The 20,974-nt window shown below is 42.4% G+C and overlaps 1 protein-coding gene across 3 annotated transcripts in view; it reads right to left on the bottom strand.

Moving 5' to 3' along the window:
* Positions 1-20,974, bottom strand: part of MIGA1 (mitoguardin 1) — a 105,174-nt gene that overhangs the window by 64,562 nt on the left and 19,638 nt on the right. For all 3 annotated transcript variants that reach the window (XM_062191584.1, XM_062191582.1, XM_062191583.1), the window contains 3 exons: positions 19,874-20,051; positions 12,356-12,492; positions 7,551-7,677 (listed from right to left, as the gene is read on the bottom strand). In XM_062191584.1, coding sequence (XP_062047568.1) covers positions 7,551-7,677; positions 12,356-12,492; positions 19,874-20,051 — 442 coding nt within the window. The remainder of the gene's footprint in view (positions 1-7,550; positions 7,678-12,355; positions 12,493-19,873; positions 20,052-20,974) is intronic.

The following is a 20,974-nucleotide window of genomic DNA, read 5'->3' as shown; positions in this document are numbered from 1 at the left end:
TCTTGTGCAAATTGTTGAACACTACTTAGTATGGAGCTGGTCTTCTGTGTATAAAGTTAATTGAAAATGGATCTTAGTGGAGAATGGGACTTGGAATGGGAGAGGGAGGAGCAGGAGGGGGAGTGTGGGTGGGAGGGTGGGTATGGTGGGAAGAATCACTATATTCTTAAAGGTGTACTTATGAAATGCAAGACGTTTGTATTCCTTAAATAAAACGTGTCTTTGGGGAAAATAAATAAATCAATACAGACAAAAAAAAAAAAGTTTCTCGGGCCGGTGCTGTGGCACAGTGGGTTAACGCCCAGGCCTGAAGCACCGGCATCCCATAAAGGCACCAGTTCTAGTGCTGGCTGCTCCACTTCTGATCCAGCTCTCTGCTGTGGCCTGGGAAAGCAGTGGAAGATGGCCCAACGCCTTGGGCCCCTGCACCCACATGAGAGACCCGGAAGAAGCTCCTGGCTCCTGGCTTTGGATCGGAGCAGCTCAGGCCGTTATGGCCAATTGGGGAGTGAACCAGCTAATGGAAGAGCTCTCTCTCAGCCTCTTCTCTTCCTGTGTAACTCTGACTTTCAAATAAATAAATCTTTAAAAAAAAAAGTTTTCTCAAGAATCCAAGCAAGATAGGATAAGTAAAACATACATCTCCACTAAAGTCACTTCTTCAATTATCTTTAGAACTTACAACCCTGAACAAATAAAATATTCCTTAAATACGTGGGTCTTTCTTCCTTGTTAATTTTCTACAGCAAAAAAATATTTTTTAAATCTTTCTTCTAAAATATGTAATGTATTTAAAATATAATCATACCTATTAAATCATATATATTAAAAGACAATTATATGAGGACCATTCAAAAAATTCACAGGAAGGGGCTGATGCTGAGGTGTAATAGATTAAGCTGCCACCTACAATGGCAGCATCCCATATGGGTGTCAGTTCTTGTCCAGCTGCTCCACTTCTGATTTAGCTTCCTGCCAATGCACCTGGGAGAGAATGGTCCAAGTACCTGTTCCCCTCCCACCCATGTGGGAGACCTGGAAGAAGCTCATGGCTCCTGGCTTTGGTCTGGCCCAGCAGTTATAGCTATCTGGGAAATAAATCAACGGGTAGAAGATCTCTGTCTTTCCCTTGCCCTTTCTGTGACTCTACCTTTCAAATAAATAAATCTTAAAAAAAAAAAAAAAAAGTTCATTGAAAACAAATATTCTAATTCCCTTTTTCCACAAACTGGTGACCCACACACATACCCTCGTTTCTCCATGCTATACTAATTTCTTCATCCCTTTCCCACACCATCCCCCCTTTATCCATCTGATTATTTTGGCTGAGCACAATAAGAATTTCTCCTAACAGCACAGATGTCTGAAGATAAAAGTTGCCTCCCAGTTAAGTATGTCAGATTACAACATGTCATCAGTTCTGTAATAGGAAGTCACAACATCTGTTGCCGTTTTAAATGTTATCCATTGAAACAATGGATGAGTGATTAGACTAGGTGATCCTCAGGGCTCCTACTAATCTTAATTCTATGATATGTGTCCCTGAAGCTTCTCCGGTTTTGTTTTATTTCTCCTCAATACAAACACTCAATATTCTAACAGGAGCTGTGAGTGTAGGCTTACTAGGCACTATTAGAACAAGCTAGAGGCGTTGTGGCATATTGGGCTAAGCCTCTACCTACAGTGCTAGCATTCCATTTGTGTGCCGGTTCTAGTCCCAGCTGCTCCTCTTCCAGTCCAGCTCTCTGCTATGGCCTGGGAAAGCAGTGGCAGATGGCCCAAGGCCTTGGGCCCCTGCACCCACATGGGAGACCCAGGCTTCGGATGAGCCCAGCTCCAGCCACTGTGGCCATTTGGGGAGAAACAGCAGATGGAAGACCCTTCTCTCTGTCTCTCCCTCTGTCTGTAACTCTGCCTCTCAAATAAATTTAAAAATAAATAAATAAATAAATAAATAAATAAAAGGCCACTGCTTAAAATAATCTAAAAATATAGTGAGTTTATTTCTCTAGAGACTTCTAGAAAAGGTGCTGAAAGAACTACTCTTCCTTCTTCTTCTTCACAGGAATACCCATCACTGGAAATGATATAGTCTGGGTGCAGTGCTGTGGTGTAGTGGGTAAAGCTGCGGCCTGCAGTGCCGGCATCCCATATGGGTGCCAGTTCAAGTCCTGGCTGCTCCATTTCAGATCCAGCTTTCTGCTGTGGCCTGGGAAAACAGTAGAAAATGACCCAAGTCCTTGGGCCCCTGCACCCACGTGGGAGACCTGGAGAGGGCTCCTGGCTCCGGATTGGCGTAGCTCCAGCCCTTGTGGCCAGCTGGGGAGTGAACCAGAGGATGGAAGACCTCTCTCTCTCTCTCTCTGCCCCTCCTTCTCTCTCTGTGTAACTCTGACTTTCAAATAAATGAATAAATCTAAGAGAAGAGAAGAGAAGAGAAGAGAAGAGAAGAGAAGAGAAGAGAAGAGAAGAGAAGAGAAAGAAAGGAAGGAAAGAAGGAAGGAAGGAAGAAAAGAAACGAAACTATATAGTCTGATCTACTCTAGAGTATGGGATGGTTTAGCCTAACAATCCTTGCGTTAGAAGAGTATATTTTATTCTACTTCCATTCAGCAGCATGCAGTCTAATGCCAGGTCTTGAACCACTGCTCTTTGGTTTGGCCTGTATCAAGGATTTTTTTGTTTGCTTTTCATTTAGTGTGCATATCCATTAACATGAACAACACCTCAAATATAGAGGGGAAAAGGAAAAGGCATTTGAATCTTCTATTTCTTTCTTAGTTTTTAAGATTTATTTTATTTATTTGAAAGGTGGAGTTACAGATAGAGAGGGAGCGACAGACAGAGAGGTTATCCATTTGATGGTTCACTCCCCAAATGGCTACAATGGTTGGGGCTGGGCCAAGCAGAAGCCAGGAGCCAGGAGCCTCCTCCAGGTCTCCTACATAGGTGCAGAGGCCCAACCACTTGGGCCATCCTCCACTGCTCTTCCAGGTGTATTAGCAGGGAGCTGAATGAGAAGAGAAGCAGCTGGGCCTTGAAACAGCACCCAATGGATGCCAGCATTGCAGGTAGCAGCACTGCCTGCTCCGCCAGAATGCTGGCCCCTGAATCTTCTATTTCAATATTAGGTTCATTAGGTTCTTCTCCAGGGTTCTGGTGAGGCTTCCCAGACGTGCTCATGATCAAGACAAGAATAAGATATGAAGTACAGGTTTCTTATTTTTCTTCTAGATATAAGAATACAAGTGATTGGGTGGATATTGTGGCACAATGGATGAAGGTGCTGCATGGGATACCTACAACCCATATGGGACTGCAGGTTCAAGTCACAGCTACTCTACATCTGATACAGCTCCCTGCTAATGTGCTTGGTAGGCAGTGGATGATGGCTCAAGAACTTCAGTTCTTGCCACTCATGTAGGAGACCTGAATGGAGTTCCTGGCTCCTGGATTCAGCCTGGTCGAACCCTGGCTGCTGCACCCACTTGGAGAGTGAATTAATCAGTGGAGAGGATCTCTCTCCCTCTCTTTCTTTCTCTGTTTCTCTTGGTGTGTTACTCTGCCTTTCAAACAGATAAATAAACTTTTTTTAAAACAAACAAACAAACAAACAAAGTGGCCTGCACTGTAACACAGCAAATTAAGCTACCCAATGACACTGGTATTCCACGTGAGTGCCAGTTCCAGACCCAGCTGCTCCACTTCTAATCCAGCTCCCTACTAGTGAACCTAGGAAATCAGTAGAGGATGCCTTGGGCCCCTGCCAACCATGGGGGAGACCTCGTTGGGAGTTCCAGGTTCCTGGCTTCAGCTTCACCCACCACCAGCCCTTGCAGACGGAAAAGATCTCTCTCTTCCCCTACCCTGCTCTCTCTCTCTCTCCCTCTCTCTCTCTTTCAAATACATAAATAAATATTTTTTAAAAAAAGAATACAAGTAATAATAGATTAAAACAGATTACTGGCATAGACATTCCAAGATGGTGGAATAGGGAGGGAGCTTACTGCTCTGGCCTAGGAGAAGGTAGTTTAAAAAATGTGGAAAGAGTACAACTTCAGGGAAGAGTTAGGGAAAAAATGGCAGAGGAAACTTCATGCAAATTAGAGGGACACTGTGGCTCTACATGGAGGGTGTGGACTTGCACAGCTCAGGGCCCCTGCAGCAGAAAGCTCACATTTAGAAAGTGAGATGAGACAAGACCAGCAGCCCAAGCTACTGGCAATAAAGCCAGGGGAAGAGCCTGGTGTGAGTCTGGCTGGGAGACCTGTGGGGGACACTGTACCCACCAACCTAGAGGGGAAGAACAGGGGACACACTTCTCTCTCCCTGACCACCCTTGCAACTGCGTCCTGTAACTAGCCTAGAGGGGCCAGGCGCCATTTTGGACACACATAACAGCTGGGCCAGCTGCTGTCCACATACTCAGCAACCAGCTGAGAGGAGACACTTGAGACTGGCTGGGAGAACTGACAGGGGGCTGAGTGCTTGTGTGCTGGGATGGACTACGAAAACACTATGGCTTCATGTGAGGGTGCAGAGTGTGGCTGGATCTATAAAACTGTTCATCCTGCAGCTGCAGAATACACATTCTTCTCACCAGAGCACGAAACTTTCTTTAGGATACAGCACAGGCTAGGCCATAAAGCAAGTCTCAGCAAATTTTTAAAAACTGAATCATACCATGTGTCTTCTCTGACCACAAAGGAATGAAGCTGGAAATCAACAACTCAAGAATCTCTAGAACATATGTAAACACATGGAGACTGAAAAACATGCTCCTGAATGAGGAATGGGTCACAGAAGAAATCAAGAGGAATCAAAAAATTTAAAGTTTTTAAAAAGTTTTTTTTTCATACTATTTGTTGAACTCTTTACTAAGTACAGAGTTAATCTTCAGCGTATAAAGTTAATTGAGAGGCTGGTATTGTGGCATCGTGGGTAAGGCCACCGCCTGCAGTGCTGGCATCCCATGTGGGCACCAGTTCGAGTCCCGGCTGCTCAACATCTGATCCAGCTCTCTGCTATGGCCTGGGAAAGCAGTGGAAGATGGCCCAAGTCCTTGGGCACTTGCACCCACACGGGAGACTCAGAAGAAGCTCCTCATTCCTGCCTTTGGATTGGCGCAGCTCCGGCCTTTGTGTCCAATTGGGGAGTGAACCAGCAGATGGAAGACCTCTCTCTCTCTCTCTCTGCCTCTGCCTCTATTTCTCTCTGTGTAACTCTGACTTTCAAATAAATAAATAAATTTTTAATAAATAAATAAATAAAGTTAATTGAGTGGCTGGTGCTATGGTGTAGTGAGTAAGGCCACCACCTGCAGTGCCGGGATCCCATATGGGTGCTGGTCCGAGTCCCAGCTGCCCCACTTCTGATCCAGCTCTTTGCTATAGCCTGGGAAAGCAGCAGAATGTAGCGCAAGTCCCTGGACCCTGCACCCTGCACCCACATGGGAGACCTGGAAGTGGCTCCTGGCTCCTGACTTCAGATCAGCCTGGCTCCAGCCATTGCAACCATTGTGGGGGGAACTAGTGGTTGGAAGACCTCTCTCTTTCACTCTGCCTTTTTTTCTCTTTAACACTGTATTTAAAATAAATAAAATATTAAAAAAAAAAACCACTGTGGGTTACATTAAAAAATAAATTTAATTGAAAAATAGATCTTAATAAAAAATAAGAATGGGAATAGGAGAGGGAGGAGGAAGAAGGGTGGGAGTGCAGGTGGGAGGGTGGGTACAGTGAGAAGAATCACTATGTTCCTAAAGTTGTATTTATGAAACATATGAAGTTTGTATGCTTTAAATAAAAGGATTCTGGGGGAAAAAAAAAAATTACTAAGTAGAGTGGACTCTGACAGATTCATTATATAAGAGTCAACTGAGGGGCCGGTGCTGTGGTGTAGCAGGTAAAGCTGCTGCCTGCATTGCCGGCATCCCATATGGGCACCAGTTCGTGTCCCAACTGCTCCAGTTCTGATCCAGCTCTCTGCTGTAGTCTGGGCAGCCAGTAGAAGATGGTCCAAGACCTTGGGATCCTGCACCCACGTGGGAGACCCGGAAGAAGCTCCTGGCTTTGGATTGGCACAGCTCCAGCCATTGTGCCCAATTGGGGAGTGAACCAGTGGATGGAAGACCTCCGTCTCCCTCTGCCACTCTTCTCTGTGTGTGTAACTCTGACTTTCAAATAAATAAATAAATCTTAAAAAAAAAAAAAAAGTCAACTGAATAGGTTAGCTTATTAGAGTAGGCAGAATAACGGCCACCCAAAAATATCAAGACCTAATTCCTGGCACTGTTGAATGATACCTTATGAGGATAAAAGGTCTTTGTGGATGTGATTAAGTTAAGGACCCTAACATGAGGAGATTGGTCTAATGGGTCCTAAATCTAATCACAAATATCCTTGTGAAAGAACAGTGCAGGGAGATTTGATACACACAGAGGACAATGTGATATGAAGATGAAGGCAGAGACTGGAGTGATGCAGTCACAAGCCAAGGAATGCTGGCAGCCACTAGAAGCTGGAAGACGAAAGAATGCATTCTTCCCCAGGCCTCTAAAAGAAGATGGCTCTACTGATACTACGGTTTCATCTCAGTAATGATTTTAGGCTTCTGGCCTCCAGAACACATTGAATAAAATAAATTTCTTTGTTTTAAGTCACCAAGTTTGTGCTAACTTGTTATACCATTCTCTGGAAACTAATACAATGGGTTATGTGGTACCAACTAGAAACAACAAAAATAGAAACATTTTTTTTTTTAAATTTTTGACAGGCAGAGTGGACAGTGAGAGAGAGACAGAGAGAAAGGTCTTCCTTTTGCCGTTGGTTCACCCTCCAATGGCCGCCGCGGTAGCACGCTGCGGCCGGCGCACCGCGCTGATCCGATGGCAGGAGCCAGGTGCTTCTCCTGGTCTCCCATGGGGTGCAGGACCCAAGCACTTGGGCCATCCTCCACTGCATTCCCTGGCCACAGCAGAGAGCTGGCCTGGAAGAGGGGCAACCGGGACAGGATCGGTGCCCCAACCGGGACTAGAACCCGGTGTGCCGGCACCGCAAGGCGGAGGATTAGCCTGTTGAGCCATGGCGCCGGCCCAAAAATAGAAACATTTTAAAATTATAGTTGCTTCTCTTAGAACAACTCAATGTTAATTTTAAATTAAATAGTACAATATATTAAAACTTTAACATGTTATTCTTTTTTAAAAAAATATTTATTTTATTATTTGAAAGACAGAATTACAGAGAGGTAGAGACAGAGAGAGAGGTCTTCCATCCACTGGTTCACTCCCCAGATGGCCCAAAAACCGGAGCTGTGCTGATCCAAAGCCAGGAGCCAGGAGCTTCCTCCAGGTCTCCCACGTGGGTGCAGGGGCCCAAGGACTTGGGCCATCTTCTACTGCTTTCCCAGGCCTTAGCAGAGAGCTAGAATTGGAAGAGGAGCAGCAGGACTCAAACCAGCGCCCATATGGGATGCTGGCACTTCAAAGCCAGCGCTTTAACCTGCTGTGCCACAACGCTGGCCCCATAACTTTAACATGTTATTCTTACCCATTAAGTATAAATTCTCAGGAGTGGTCACCGGAATATTAACAAGTTTAATATCATCTTCATCTGGTTTGTCCCAGGAATTAGAATTGCCACAAGCACAACTATGACAAGAATTGACACTCTGGACCTAAAATGAAGAGTGATATAAGTTACTTCAAAATCTCTCTTGTGACAGTATGCTGTGATTTATTTCACATTTACAAATTATATGAATGCTATTCTTAGTAAAAAAAAAAAAAAATCCATGCACTCCCACCTGAAGAAAGAATTTCAATTATATTCATACTTAAGTCCTGTGACTCTAAAAATTCTGTGCTTATCTGCTCAAAAACACAGAGGAAAATTTTGAACATAAATCAGTTATGTCCACAAAAAATCTGAAGTATTTACTTATAAATCTTATGTATCAATCAATGTAATACATCACATTAACAAACTGAAAAACAAAAACCATGTGATTATCTTATTATCAAATGCAAAGGAAGCATTTGATAAAATACAACATCCTTTCATGATGAAAACTTTAAGCAAATTGGGTATAGAAGGAACATTCCCGCCGGCGTCGCGGCTCACTAGGCTAATCCTCCGCCTTGCGGCGCCAGCACACCGGGTTCTAGTCCTGGTTGGGGCACCGATCCTGTCCCGGTTGCCCCTCTTCCAGGCCAGCTCTCTGCTGTGGCCAGGGAGTGCAGTGGAGGATGGCCCAAGTCCTTGGGCCCTGCACCCGCATGGGAGACCAGGAGAAGCACCTGGCTCCTGCCATCGGAACAGCGCGGTGCGCCGGCCGCAGCGTGCTACCGCGGCGGCCATTGGAGGGTGAACCAACGACAAAAAGGAAGACCTTTTTCTCTGTCTCTCTCTCTCACTATCCACTCTGCCTGTCACAAAAAAAAAAAAAAAGAAGGAACATTCCTCAACACAATCGAGGCAATTTATGACAAAACTATGACCAGTGTCCTATTGAATGGGAAAATGCTGGAAGCATTCCCACTGAGATCCAGAACCAGACAAATATGCCCACTCTCACTATTACTATTCAATATAGTCCTGGAAGTTTTAGCCACAGCCATTAGGCAAAAAAATTAATTAAAGGGAAACAAATTGGGAAGGAGAAAGTCAAAATGTCCCCATTTGCAGATAACATGATTCTTTATATAGGGGATCCAAAAGACTTCACTAAGAAACTATTGGAACTCATAAAAGAGCCTGGTAATGTGCAGGATATAAAAACACACAAAAGTCAATAGCCTTTGTATATAGACAATGCCACAGCTGAGAAAAAAATTCTAAGATGAATCCCATTCACAATAGCTACCAAAAAAAATCTTGAAATAAATTTAACTAAGGATATCAAAGATCTCTACGATGAGAATCACAAAATATTAAAGAGAGAATAAAACACACAAGAAAAGGAGAAATCTTCCATGTTTATGGATTGGAAGAATCAATAGCATCAAAATGTCCATACTACTGAAAGCAATTTACAGATTCAATGTGATACTAATCAAAATACCAAGCAAATTCTTCTCAAATATACAAAAAACGATGCTAAAATTCATATGAAAACACAAGAAACCCCCAAATAGCTAAATTAATCTTACACAACAAAAACAAAGCCATAGGCACCACAATATCAGACTTCAAGACATACTATAGGGCTGTTATAATCAAAACAGCCTGGTACTGGTACAAAAAGAGATGCATAGATCAATGGAACAGAAAAAGAAATGCCAGAAATCAATCCAAGCATCTACAACCAACTATCTTTGACAAAGGATCTAAAATCAATCCCTGGAGCAAGGACAGTCTCTTCAATAAATGGTGCTGGGAAAACTAGATCTCCGCAAGACCCCTACCTTACACCTTACACAAAAATGCACTCAAAATGGATTAAAGACCTAAATCCATTAACTGATATCATCAAATTATTAGAGAACAGTGGGGAAACCCTGCAAAATATTGGCATATGCAAAGAGTTCTTGAAAAAAGACCCCAGAGGCACAATCAAAGCTAAAATTAACATCAAATTGAGAAGCTTATAAATTGAAAAAAAAAAAATGCTTAGCAAAATGAAGAGTCAACTGACAGAATGGGAGAAATTATTTGCAAGCTATTCAACTGATAAAGGATTAATAACCAGAATATACAAGTAGATCAAGAAATTCAACAACAAAAAAATAAACAACCAAGTTAAGAAATGGGCAAAGGATTTAAACAGGTATTTTTCAAAAGAGGAAATCCAAATGGCCAATAGGCACATGAAAAAATGCTCAGGATCACTAGCCATCAGGTAAATACAAATCAAAAGCACAATAAAGTTTTACCTTATCCCTCACCCCCGTGAGAATGGCTTTCATACAAAAATCAACAAACAAGTGCTGGCGCGGATGTAGGAGAAAATGTACCCTAATCCACTGTTGGTGGGAATTTAAACTGGTACCTACTGTGGAAGACGGTATGGAGATACCTCAGAAATCTGAATATAGACCTAACATATGACCCAGCCATCCCACTCCTCAGAATTTACACAAGGGAAATGAAATCAGAATATAAAAGAGTTATCTGCACCCCCATGTTCATTGCAGCTTAATCACAATAGCTAAGTTATGGGATCAACCCAAATGCTCATCAACTGAAGACAGGCTAAAGAAATTATATGTACACCATGGAATACTATACAGCAGTAAAAAATTAAATCCTGTTGTTTGCAGTAAAATGGATGAAACTAGAAAACATCATACTTAGTGAAAAATAAGCCAGTCCCAAAGGACAAATACCATATATTCTCCCTGATCTGTGATAATTAATAGAGTACCTAAAAGGTAATCTATAGAAGTAAAACTAACACTTGAGATGCAATGACTTTGAACAGCCCTATCTCGACTATGGAGGAACAGGTTTTTTTTTAATACAATTTTTAAAATTCTTAGTATAGAGTCAATTGTGTATGTATAAAGTTAATTGAAAATAGATCTTGGTAAAAAATAAGAATGGGAATAGGAAAGGGAGAAGGGAGAAGGGTGGAAGTGTGGGTAGGAGGGCAGTTACAGTGGGAGAATAACCATATTCCTGAAGTTGTATTTTTAAAAAGCATGAAGTCTATATTCCTTAAATAAAAAGTTTCTGGGATGGGGCCGGCGCTGTGGCGCAGTGGGTTAATGCCCTGGCCTGAAGCACTGGCATCCCATATGGGCGCCAGTTCTAGTTCTAGCTGCTTTACTTCCAATCCAGCTCTCTGCTGTGGCCTGGGAAAGCAGTGGAAGATGGCCCAAGTCTTTGGGCCCCTGCCTCCTGGCTTCAGATCAGCGTAGCTCTGGCCATTGCAGCCAATTGGGGAGTGAACCATTGGATGGAAGACCTTTTTCTCTCTAACTCTCCTCTCTCTGTGTAACTCTGACGTGCAAATAAATAAATAAATCTTAAAAAAAAAAAAAGTTTCTGGGTGCCAGCGCTGTGGTGTAGCGGGTAACGCCACTGCCTGCAGTGCTGGCATCGCAGCTGGGCACCAGTTCTAGTCCCAGCTGCTCCACTTCCAATCCAGCTCTCTGCTATGGCCTGGGAAAACAGCAGTAGATGGCCCAAGTCCTTGGGCCCCTGCACCCATGTATAAGACCCAGAAGAAGCTCCTGGTTCCTGACTTCAGTTCAGCCCAGCTCCAGCCACTGCGGCCATTTGGGTGGTAAACCAGGAGATGGAAGGATGCTTTCTTTCTCTCTCTCCTTTTCTCTGTGTTTAACTCTTTCAAATAAATAAATACATAAATCTTAAAAAAAAAAAGTCTTCTGGGAAAAATTTTTTTAAAAAATATGGCCAGTACTTAACAAAAAAAGAAACAATGAATATGCCATGATGGCAGAGATACACACTGCCCCTAAGTATACATAAGATAACATATGAGTTCATCTTTAAGGACAGGAATTACACAACGGTAGGGGACACACTTTTCTTGATATATTTTTTCCCTATTCTGTATTTAGTAGTAAGTACCTATCCCATCCTTACTTTTCTATGTTTAAAGTACATTAGATTTAACCTAATAGTAACTTTATTCCTCTCTTGTCAATAATAATGTTCCAAAGAAGGAGATGAGGAACCTCATATTTGGTTAAATAAACTAAAGACTTTTACCCAAACAGATTCATCAAGTGATTCTGCTGACTGAGCACAAAGCCTGACTTTTCTGTTAAAAGATAATTATGGGGCCAGCGCTGTGGTGTAACAGACTAAGCCTAAGCCTGTGGCGCCAGCATGCCATATGAGCGCGGGTTCAAGTCCTGGCTGATCCTCTTCAGATCCAGCTCTTGCTATGGCCTAGGAAAGCAGTAAAAAATGGCCCAAGCACTTGGGCCCCTGCACCTGTGTGGAAGACCCAGAAGAAGCTCCTGGATCCTGGCTTCAGGTATTGCAGCCATTTGGGGAGTGAACCAATGATGGATGACCTTCTGTCTCTCCCTCTCTTTGTAATTCTACCTCTCAAATAAATAAATAAAATCTTTTTTTTAAATAAGACAGTTATATGAGGAAGCCTTGCAGATGCTCTTGAAAAGAATCTAATTTTGCAGATGCTGTTACAGAGCATCTAATTTTGAAGCAACACACTCACATAAATAACATTCCCACAGGTCCCATCACTTACTCAAAGAAAACTGGTTAGCAAAAGGATACTTTTACTTGACTAAGTAACCATAACTAGGTAATTTCTTACGGCTATTTCCATACTAAGAGCTGTAAATGTATGACACTTAAACTAATAGATAACAAGGGACACATACATAAACATAAGAAAACCATTTTTCTTTACTTACAGAGGCCAAACTTTGCACTGAACCTGAGTATTTACTGAAAAGTCCTCCATTAGCATAGTTACAGGACTGAGATCCTTTGTCTTTGGTGGAACTTAAAGATAATGTCAAATTCTGCCTGCTACTGGAACAACTTGAACCTACCAAACAAACAGACCAATATTAAAATTTATCCAATGATAAATTTCCGGTTGAATTTTAAAGCTTGTATTATAAACTCATTCAGAAAGTTTATGATTTTAAAACATAGTTTACTCAATTGTACAAATTATTCAATATACATCATTATAAAAATCTGTATCTCCGTATAATATTTTTAATATGGCTAAAATCTGCTTCTGAAATGAAGAGTAAAATGTTCACCCAACTAAACAGCATAGTACTGAACTGTCTATTGCTGACAGCATAAAAATACAATTATAAGTATTCAAATTAACAAAATATACATGCTTCCTTGCCTGTATGAAATCTAAGCTCTATCCACACCCCATTATACTACAACTAATATTTTTAAACTGACACACAAAAATTGAACTATTTATGGAGTACCAGGTGATGTTTTGATACATGTGTACATGGTAAAATGCTCAAGTCAGAGTAAACGTATGTATCCCTTCAAACACTCATCATTGCATTTGGTGAAAATATTCAAAGTCCTTTCTCTAGATCATATAAAATTCACAGTACATAATCATTGCCTATAGTCACCCCTTGGTACAGTAGAACACAAAAACTTATCTTCTACTGAACTGTAACTTAGTGCCTGTTGACAAACCTTTCCCAATCTTTCATCTCCCCTTGTCTCCTCAGCCTCTGATAACTACTATTCTACTCCTAGCTTCTTTGAGATCAACTTTTAAAGATTCTATGTATCATGCTGGCATTCTGGCATAGCTGGTAAAGCCACCATCTGCAACACCAGCATCCCATATGGGTGCCAGTTTGAGTCCCGGGGGCTCCAATTCCAATCCAGCTCCCTGCTAATGTGCCTGGGAAAACAACAGCAAATGTCCTAAGTCCTTGGGCCCCTGCACCCATGTGGGAAACCTGAAAGAAGCTCCTGGCTCCAGGCTTCAATTGGCCCAACTCTGGCTGCTGCAGCCATTTGGGGAGTGAATCAGCAGATGAAAAATCTCTGTATATTTCCTTCTCTCTCTCTCTCTCTCTCTCTCTCTCCCTGCCTTTCAAATAAATAAAATAGATCTTTTTAAAAGGAAGGAAATTGTTTCTATGTACTATATATTTTTGTATCTGTTTACACCTCTAATAGTGATATAACTGATATTTTGAAAAACATATGGACAGAAAACATGTTGTTAAAATAAACCCAAGCTGGCACTATAGTATAGTAGGTTAATCCTTGGCATATGGTGCCTGCATCCCATATGGGCACCGGTTCTAGTCCTGGCTGCTCCTCTTCTGATCCAGCTCTCTGCTTATGGCCTGGGAAAGCAGTAGAAGATGGTCCAAATCCTTGGGCCCCTGCACCCACATGGGAAACCCAGAGGAAGCTCCTGGCTCCTGGCTTCGGATCAGCCCAGCTCCAGCTGTTGCAGCCATTTGGGGAGTGAACCAGTGGGTGGAAGACCTTTCTGTCTCTCCCTCTCACTGTCTGTAACTGTGCCTCTCAAAAAAACAAATAAAGTCTTTAAAAAAATAAAATAAAATAAACCCAACCAGTACCAATAAATAAACTAATTCCTGGAATTAAAAATTTAATTTTTCCCATTTCTTTGTCAGCATTTGTTACCTTTTATCTTTTAGATAACTGCCATTCTTTTTTTTTTTTAAAGATTTATTTATTTATTTATTTACTTAATTATTTGAAAGTCAGAGTTAGAGGAGAGGCAGTGAAAGAGAGAAGTCTTCCACGTGATGGTTCCCTCCGCAACTGGCCACAACTGGGTCATGCCAAAGCCAGGCGCTAGAAATTCAATTCAGGTCTCCCAGGGCTGGTGCTGTGGCATAGTGGGCTAACCCTCCACCTGCAGTGCCGGCATCCCATGTGGGCAGCTTTTGTGTCCCGACTGCTCCTCTTCCAAACCAGCTCTCTGTAGCTTGGGAAAGCAGTGGAGAATGGCCCAAGTGCTTGGACCCCTGCACCTGCATGGAAGGCCTGGAAGAAGCTTATGGCTCCTGGCTTCAGATCAGCTCAGCTGGGAAGTGAACCAGAGGATGGAAGACCTTTCTCTCTATCTCTCCTTCTCTGTCTAAAACTCTTACCTCTCAAATAAATAAATAAAATTTTAAAAAAATTCAGGACTCCCATGTGGGTGGCATAAACTCAACTACTTTCTAAAAAATTTTATGGCATAGTGGGTAAAGCCACAACCTGCTAGTGCTGGCATCTCATAGGGCACTGGATCAAGTCCCAACAACTCCAGTTCTGATCCAGCTTTCTGCTATTGCCTGGGAAAGAAACAGAAGATGGCCCAAGTGCTTGGCCCCTGCACCCACCTAGGAGAACAGGAAGATGCTCCTGGATCCTGGCTTCAGATCACCCAGCCCCAGCCATTCCAGCTATTTGGGGAGTGAGCCCTGTCCCCCCGCCTCTCCTTCTCTCTCTGTGTAACTACCTTTCAAATAAATAAATAAATCTTTAAAAAAAAAAAACCTTTAATCATGTATTTTCATTGTATTTCAAAAACAGAGAAACAGAATCAGTGAGAGAGAGAGAGAAAGAGAGAGAGAGAGAGAGAGAGAGAGAAAACAGAGACAGAGACAAAGAGCTATCTTTGATTAACTGGTTCACTCCCTCAAATACCTGCAACTGTACCACGCCAACACCAGGAGCCAGGATCTCAATCTAAATCTCCCACATGGGGAGCAGGGACCCAAGTAATTGAGCCATCATCTGCTACCTCACAGAGTAAAGATAAGCAGGAAGCTGCAATCAGAAGCAGAGACAGGACTCTAATACAGGATCCAGGCATCCCAAGCAGCTTCTTAACCACAACATTGAAGCCCTCCCTAGGACGCAATGACTCAAGCCCTCAGCTGCTGCCTCCCCAGCTATACTGTAGCAGGAACTCAAACCTGGCCCTCTGACATCAGATGTGTGACTCCTAAGCAGCATCTTCACTGCTAGGCCAATGCCTAGCCCTGCAGTATATTTTTAAATAGCATAATGCCTCCCGCTTTGTTCTTTTCATTCAAATTGCCTTGGCTATTTGGGTGGTTTGTTTTTTGGTTTTGTTTTGTTTTTGTTTTTTTTGTAGTTCCATATGAATTTTAGGGCTGTTTTTTCCAGTTCTTTGAAGAATGTCATTGGCATTTTGATAGGGATTGCATTCAGTTGGTAAATTGCTTTTGGTAGTATGGATATTTTAGCAATATTGACCTTCCAATCCACAGACATGAGATGTCTTTCCACTTCTATCCTTTCTATTTCTTTGATTAGTGTTTAATAGGTTCCATTGAAGAGATCTTTTACTTCTTTGGTTAAATTTATTCCTAGGCATTTTATTTAATTGTAGCTATAATAAATGGAAATGCTTCCTTGATTTGTTTTTTCAGGTAACTCACTACCAGTATATAGATAGGTTACAGATTTTTGTATGCTAATTTTGTAACCTGGATCTTTTTTTTTTTTTTTTTTTTTTTTTGACAGATAGAGTTAGACAGTGAGAGAGAGAGACAGAGAGAAAGATCTTCCTTCTGTTGGTTCACCCCGCAAATGGCTGCCATGGCTGGAACTACACCCATCTGAAGCCAGGAGCCAGGTGCTTCTTCCTGGTCTCCCAAGTGGGTGCAGGACCCAAGCACTTGGGCCATCCTCCACTGCCTTCCCGGGCCACAGCAGAGAGCTGGACTGGAAGAAGAGCAGCCGGGACTAGAACCTGGCGCCCATATGGGATGCTGGTGCCGCAGGCGGAGGATTAGCCAAGTGAGCCATGGCGCCAGCCCAGTAACCTGGATCTTGAATTTGTTTTTTTGAACAAAATTCTTCTTAGAGTTTCTTGGTAGCATCTTTGGGGTTTCCTGTATGCAGGGTCATGTCATATGCAAACAGAGACAACTTGACTTATTCCTTCCCAACTTGGATGCCCTTTATTTCTTTTGCCTAACTGCTCTAGCCAGGACTTCCAGTACTATACTGAATAAAAGTATGCCCAAAATTCTTTTTTTTTTTTTTCTCTTGAGACACAGGGAAAGAGAGCTCCCAGTACTGGTTCACAACTCAAATGCTCCAACTGGCTTAAGGTAGCCAGGCCAACACCAGGAGCTAGAACTCAATCTGGGTTTTCCACGTAAGTGGGAGGAACCCAATTACTTGGGCCATCACCACTGCCTATCAGGGCCTGCATCTGTAGGAGGCTGGAGTCAGGAGCTGGGGCTGGGACTGCTACCCAATCACTCTTCTCTTCTCTTCTTTTTTTTTTTTTTTTTTTTTTTTTTAAGATTTATTTATTCATTTGAAAGGTAGAGTTACAGAGAGGCAGAGAGAGAGAGAGAGGTCTTCCATCCGCTGGTTCATTCCCCAGATGGCTGCAATGGCAATCCAAAGTCAGGAGCCAGGAGGTTCTTCCAGGTCTCCCACGTGAGTGCAGGGTCCCAAGCACCTGGGCCATCTTCTACAGTTTTCCCAGGCCATAGCAGAGAGCTGGATAGAAAGTGGAGCAGTCAGGACTCAGATGAGTGCCTGTATGGGATGTTGGCATTGCAAGCAGTGGCTTTACCTGCTGCGCCACAGTGCTGCCACTCCTCCAACCCAATCACACTTGATATGGGATACAGGCATCTTAATTGCTAGGCCACATGCCTGACCCTAGAATTAGCTTTTTTCTTATGTTTGTAAACTTTTAATTATTATTTTTTTTGAGGGGATGAGAGAGATGTTCCAGCCATTGATTCACCCTTCAATTGTCTATAACAAGGTAGGGCTGGGCCAGGTCAAAGCCAGGAGCCCAGAACTCAATCTGGGTCTTCTACACGGGTTGCAAGGGTATAAGTACTTGGGCCATCATTTGCTGCCTTCTAGCATGTACATCATTAGGGAGCTGAAATTTGAGGTCGAGCTAGGACTCAAACCCAGGCACTCTGATATGGGGTGTGGACACCCCAGAGGAGTCTTTTTTTTTTTTTTTTTTTTTTTTTTTTGACAGGCAGAGTGGATAGTGAGAGAGAGAGACAGAGAGAAAGGTCTTCCTTTTTGCCGTTGGTTCACCCTCCAATGGCTGCTGCGGCCGGCGCATCTCGCTGATCCGAAGCCAGGAGCCAGGTGCTTCTCCTGGTCTCCCATGTGGGTGCAGGGCCCAAGCACTTGGGCCATCCTCCACTGCCTTCCCGGGCCATAGCAGAGAGCTGGCCTGGAAGAGGGGCAACCGGGATAGAATCTGGCACCCCAACCAGGACTAGAACCCGGTGTGCCGGCGCCGCAAGGCGGAGGATTAGCCTGTTAAGCCACGGCGCCGGCCCCCAGAGGAGTCTTAACCACAATACTGAACACCTGTCTCTATAATGGGGTTTTTATACTTCTGTCTTCTCTACCCATCTGTTCATCCTTCCAGGGAAAACATCATGTCAGTTTGTCTTAATGAGGAATTATGAGGCTCCTAGATTAAAATCCTAGCTATTATAAGCTACATAACCAAGGAAAAGTCACTTGCCCTTCTCATATCATGTTTTATTAATAAAATTGGAATAATAATATAGAATTATATTAATTCATAGGATCATTACAAAAGATTAAATAAAGTGCCAAATATACAGCCCTTAGCTGAGACCTAAAAAATAAAACCCCAGTGATTGACAGTGATCATTATGTTTTAATGTTCATTGTGCATGGCACAAAATAGTCATTCATTATTGGCTGAATAAATGAATTGGAAAAGCATAACATATACTAAATAATAAAAAAACTTACCAACTCTAGTATGCTAACAAAATTATCTGATACAATGTGTCAACATGTACTGTATCTAACAGATGTTATATATCCTTTAAAGGCCAAAAATCTACTTGTAGAACTTTATATATTGAGCAGTTGACAAGTATATACAAAACAAGAAAGATACAAACATCCTAAAGGGATAAACAGGGTAACAGATAAATAAATTAGGATACATTTGTACATATTTAACACTAATTAACATATTAAAATGATAGGATAGAGATTGGCCTGGTGCTGCCAAATATTTTAAGATTTTTTATTTATTGTATTTGAGAGTTAGAGTTACAGACAGTGAGAGAAAGAGAGAAAGGTCTTTCTTCCGTTGATTCACTCCCCAAATAGCCGCTACAGCCGGTGCTGTGCCGGCCTGAAGCCAAGAGCCAGGTGCTTCCTCCCAGTCTACCATGCGGGTGCAGGGGCCCAAGCACTTGGGCCATCCTCCACTGCCTTCCCGGGCCACAGCAGAGAGCTGGACTGGAAGAGGGCAGCCGGGTCTAGAACCAGAGCCCATATGAGATGCCGGCACCGCAGGCAGAGGATTAACCTACTGTGCCATGGCGCTGGTCCCAAATATACATATACATATACATATATATATATTTTTTTTTTTTTGACAGGCAGAGTGGACAGTGAGAGAGAGAGAGAGACAGAGAGAAAGGTCTTCCTTTGCCGTTGGTTCACCCTCCAATGGCCGCCGCGGTAGGCGCGCTGCGGCCGGCGCACCGCGCTGATCCGATGGCAGGAGCCAGGTGCTTCTCCTGGTCTCCCATGGGGTGCAGGGCCCAAGCACTTGGGCCATCCTCCACTGCACTCCCGGGCCATAGCAGAGAGCTGGCCTGGAAGAGGGGCAACCGGGACAGAATCTGGCACCCCGACCGGGACTAGAACCCGGTGTGCCAGTGCTGCAAGGCAGAGGATTAGCCTGTTGAGCCACGGCACCGGCCCGGTCCCAAATATTTTAACAGCAGTTTAAAAAATATGCAGTAAGGGGCTGGTGTTGTGACATGATGGGCCACTGTTTAAAATGCCAGCATCCCCTATGGGCACTGGTTCCAGTCTAGGCTGCTCCACTTTCAGTCCAGCTCCTGGCTAATGAGCCTAGGCAAATAGCAGACAATGGCCCAGATGCTTGGGCCCCTGCACCAGCGCCCCTCTGGGAGACTAGGAGGAAGCTCTTGGCTCCTGACTTTGGCCTGACCCAGCCCCAGAGTTGCAGCCATTTGGAGAGTTAGGCAGCTGATGGAAGACCTCTCTCTATAACTCTGCCTTACAAATAAATAAAAATAAATCTTTAAAATAAAGTGCAATCAAAAATTTTATTTAAAATGTACAATTTACTTGTCTATGATATAAAATGTTATGTCACAATATGATATTGAAATACAAATATAAATGGACAGATACATAGCAAAGCATTATGAGTTATCTCTGAATAGCAGAATTTCAAGCAATTTTAATTTTTTCTGTTGGGTTACTTGTATTTTCTAATCTTTCTAAAATGAATTTGTATGAGTTAAACATTAAAGGAAAAAATTTTGAAGATAAAAAACACTTAAATCACTGCACTCCAGTTATGGTTTGCACATAAAATTACTTTTGCTGACGCAAGCTATCTATTTTCCACATACCTTTATCTGATGCTGCTTTTTTAGCGTATTCAAGTAAGAGGTGCTCTGGTTCCCATGGTAATAGTTTCCCTTTCTTCTTTCCACGTCTTCTTTTAAAGTGATGGGCCAGAAAAATTACAGATATAGCGCTCACTGCAGTTACCACAAGCAACTTTTTAGCTACTGGTGAAAATTTGATCTGGAAGAGACAGATTGGAAAAAAACCCTCTTATTTGTTCACTTAAAACAAGAACATAAAAACTACACTTAGTTCTTAATCTAACCTATTTCTATATATTACCAAGAGAATATGAATGTGATTTCACTCTTCTAATAAGTTATCCCAATCTGATTTAAAAATTTAATGAAATAATTCATCTCTCACTGCTTTTAAGTTCTCAAGTAAACAGTCAATGGTAATATAAGATATTTCAATCCCATTAATGTTTTTAGCAGCTGATTAATTCATGCAACTGAATCTGTCTCAATCATGCAAGATTTTTTAATTATAAAAATGCTGAAACGGACTTTTCAACTGAGCCTTTTTAAAAAATATCTGGAAATTTGGACAAACAACTCAATTTATAAATATGAAGGTACTTTAAAAAGTTCATATAAAATGGAATTTCAAAAGTTTATTTTGGGGGGCTGGTGTTGTGGCGCAGCAAATAAAGCCACCATCTGCAGTGCTGGCATCCAATATGGGCACCAGTTCAAGCTTGCCCCAGCTGTTCCACTTCCGATCCAGCTCTCTGCTATGGCTTGGGAAAGCAGTAGAAGATGGCCCAAGTGCTTGGGTCCTGGCTCCTGCCTATGGATCGGTGCAGCTGCGGCCGTTGTGGCCATGTGGGGAGTGAACCAGCAGATGGAAGACCTCTTTTTCTCTCTGTAACTCTGGCTTTCAAATAAATAACTAAATCTTTTGAAAAAAGTTTATTTTGGTATACAAAAGTCTGAAATCCATTTATAGTTTTTTATAACACATTTTCCATGAAACTTCCTACTATCTAAATAGGCCAATGTACCCATGAATTATTTAACAAATAATCACTCAGAATCTTATAAAGTACCAGGACTGTACCATGAATTAGAATCTTATTGTAATTCTATTCACTAAGCAAA

Source organism: Lepus europaeus, chromosome 5 (assembly GCF_033115175.1).
Source record: "Lepus europaeus isolate LE1 chromosome 5, mLepTim1.pri, whole genome shotgun sequence".
Lineage (NCBI taxonomy): Eukaryota > Metazoa > Chordata > Mammalia > Lagomorpha > Leporidae > Lepus > Lepus europaeus.
The sequence above is the reverse complement of the archived record's forward strand: the minus strand, read 5'-3'. Positions and strand labels throughout refer to the sequence as shown.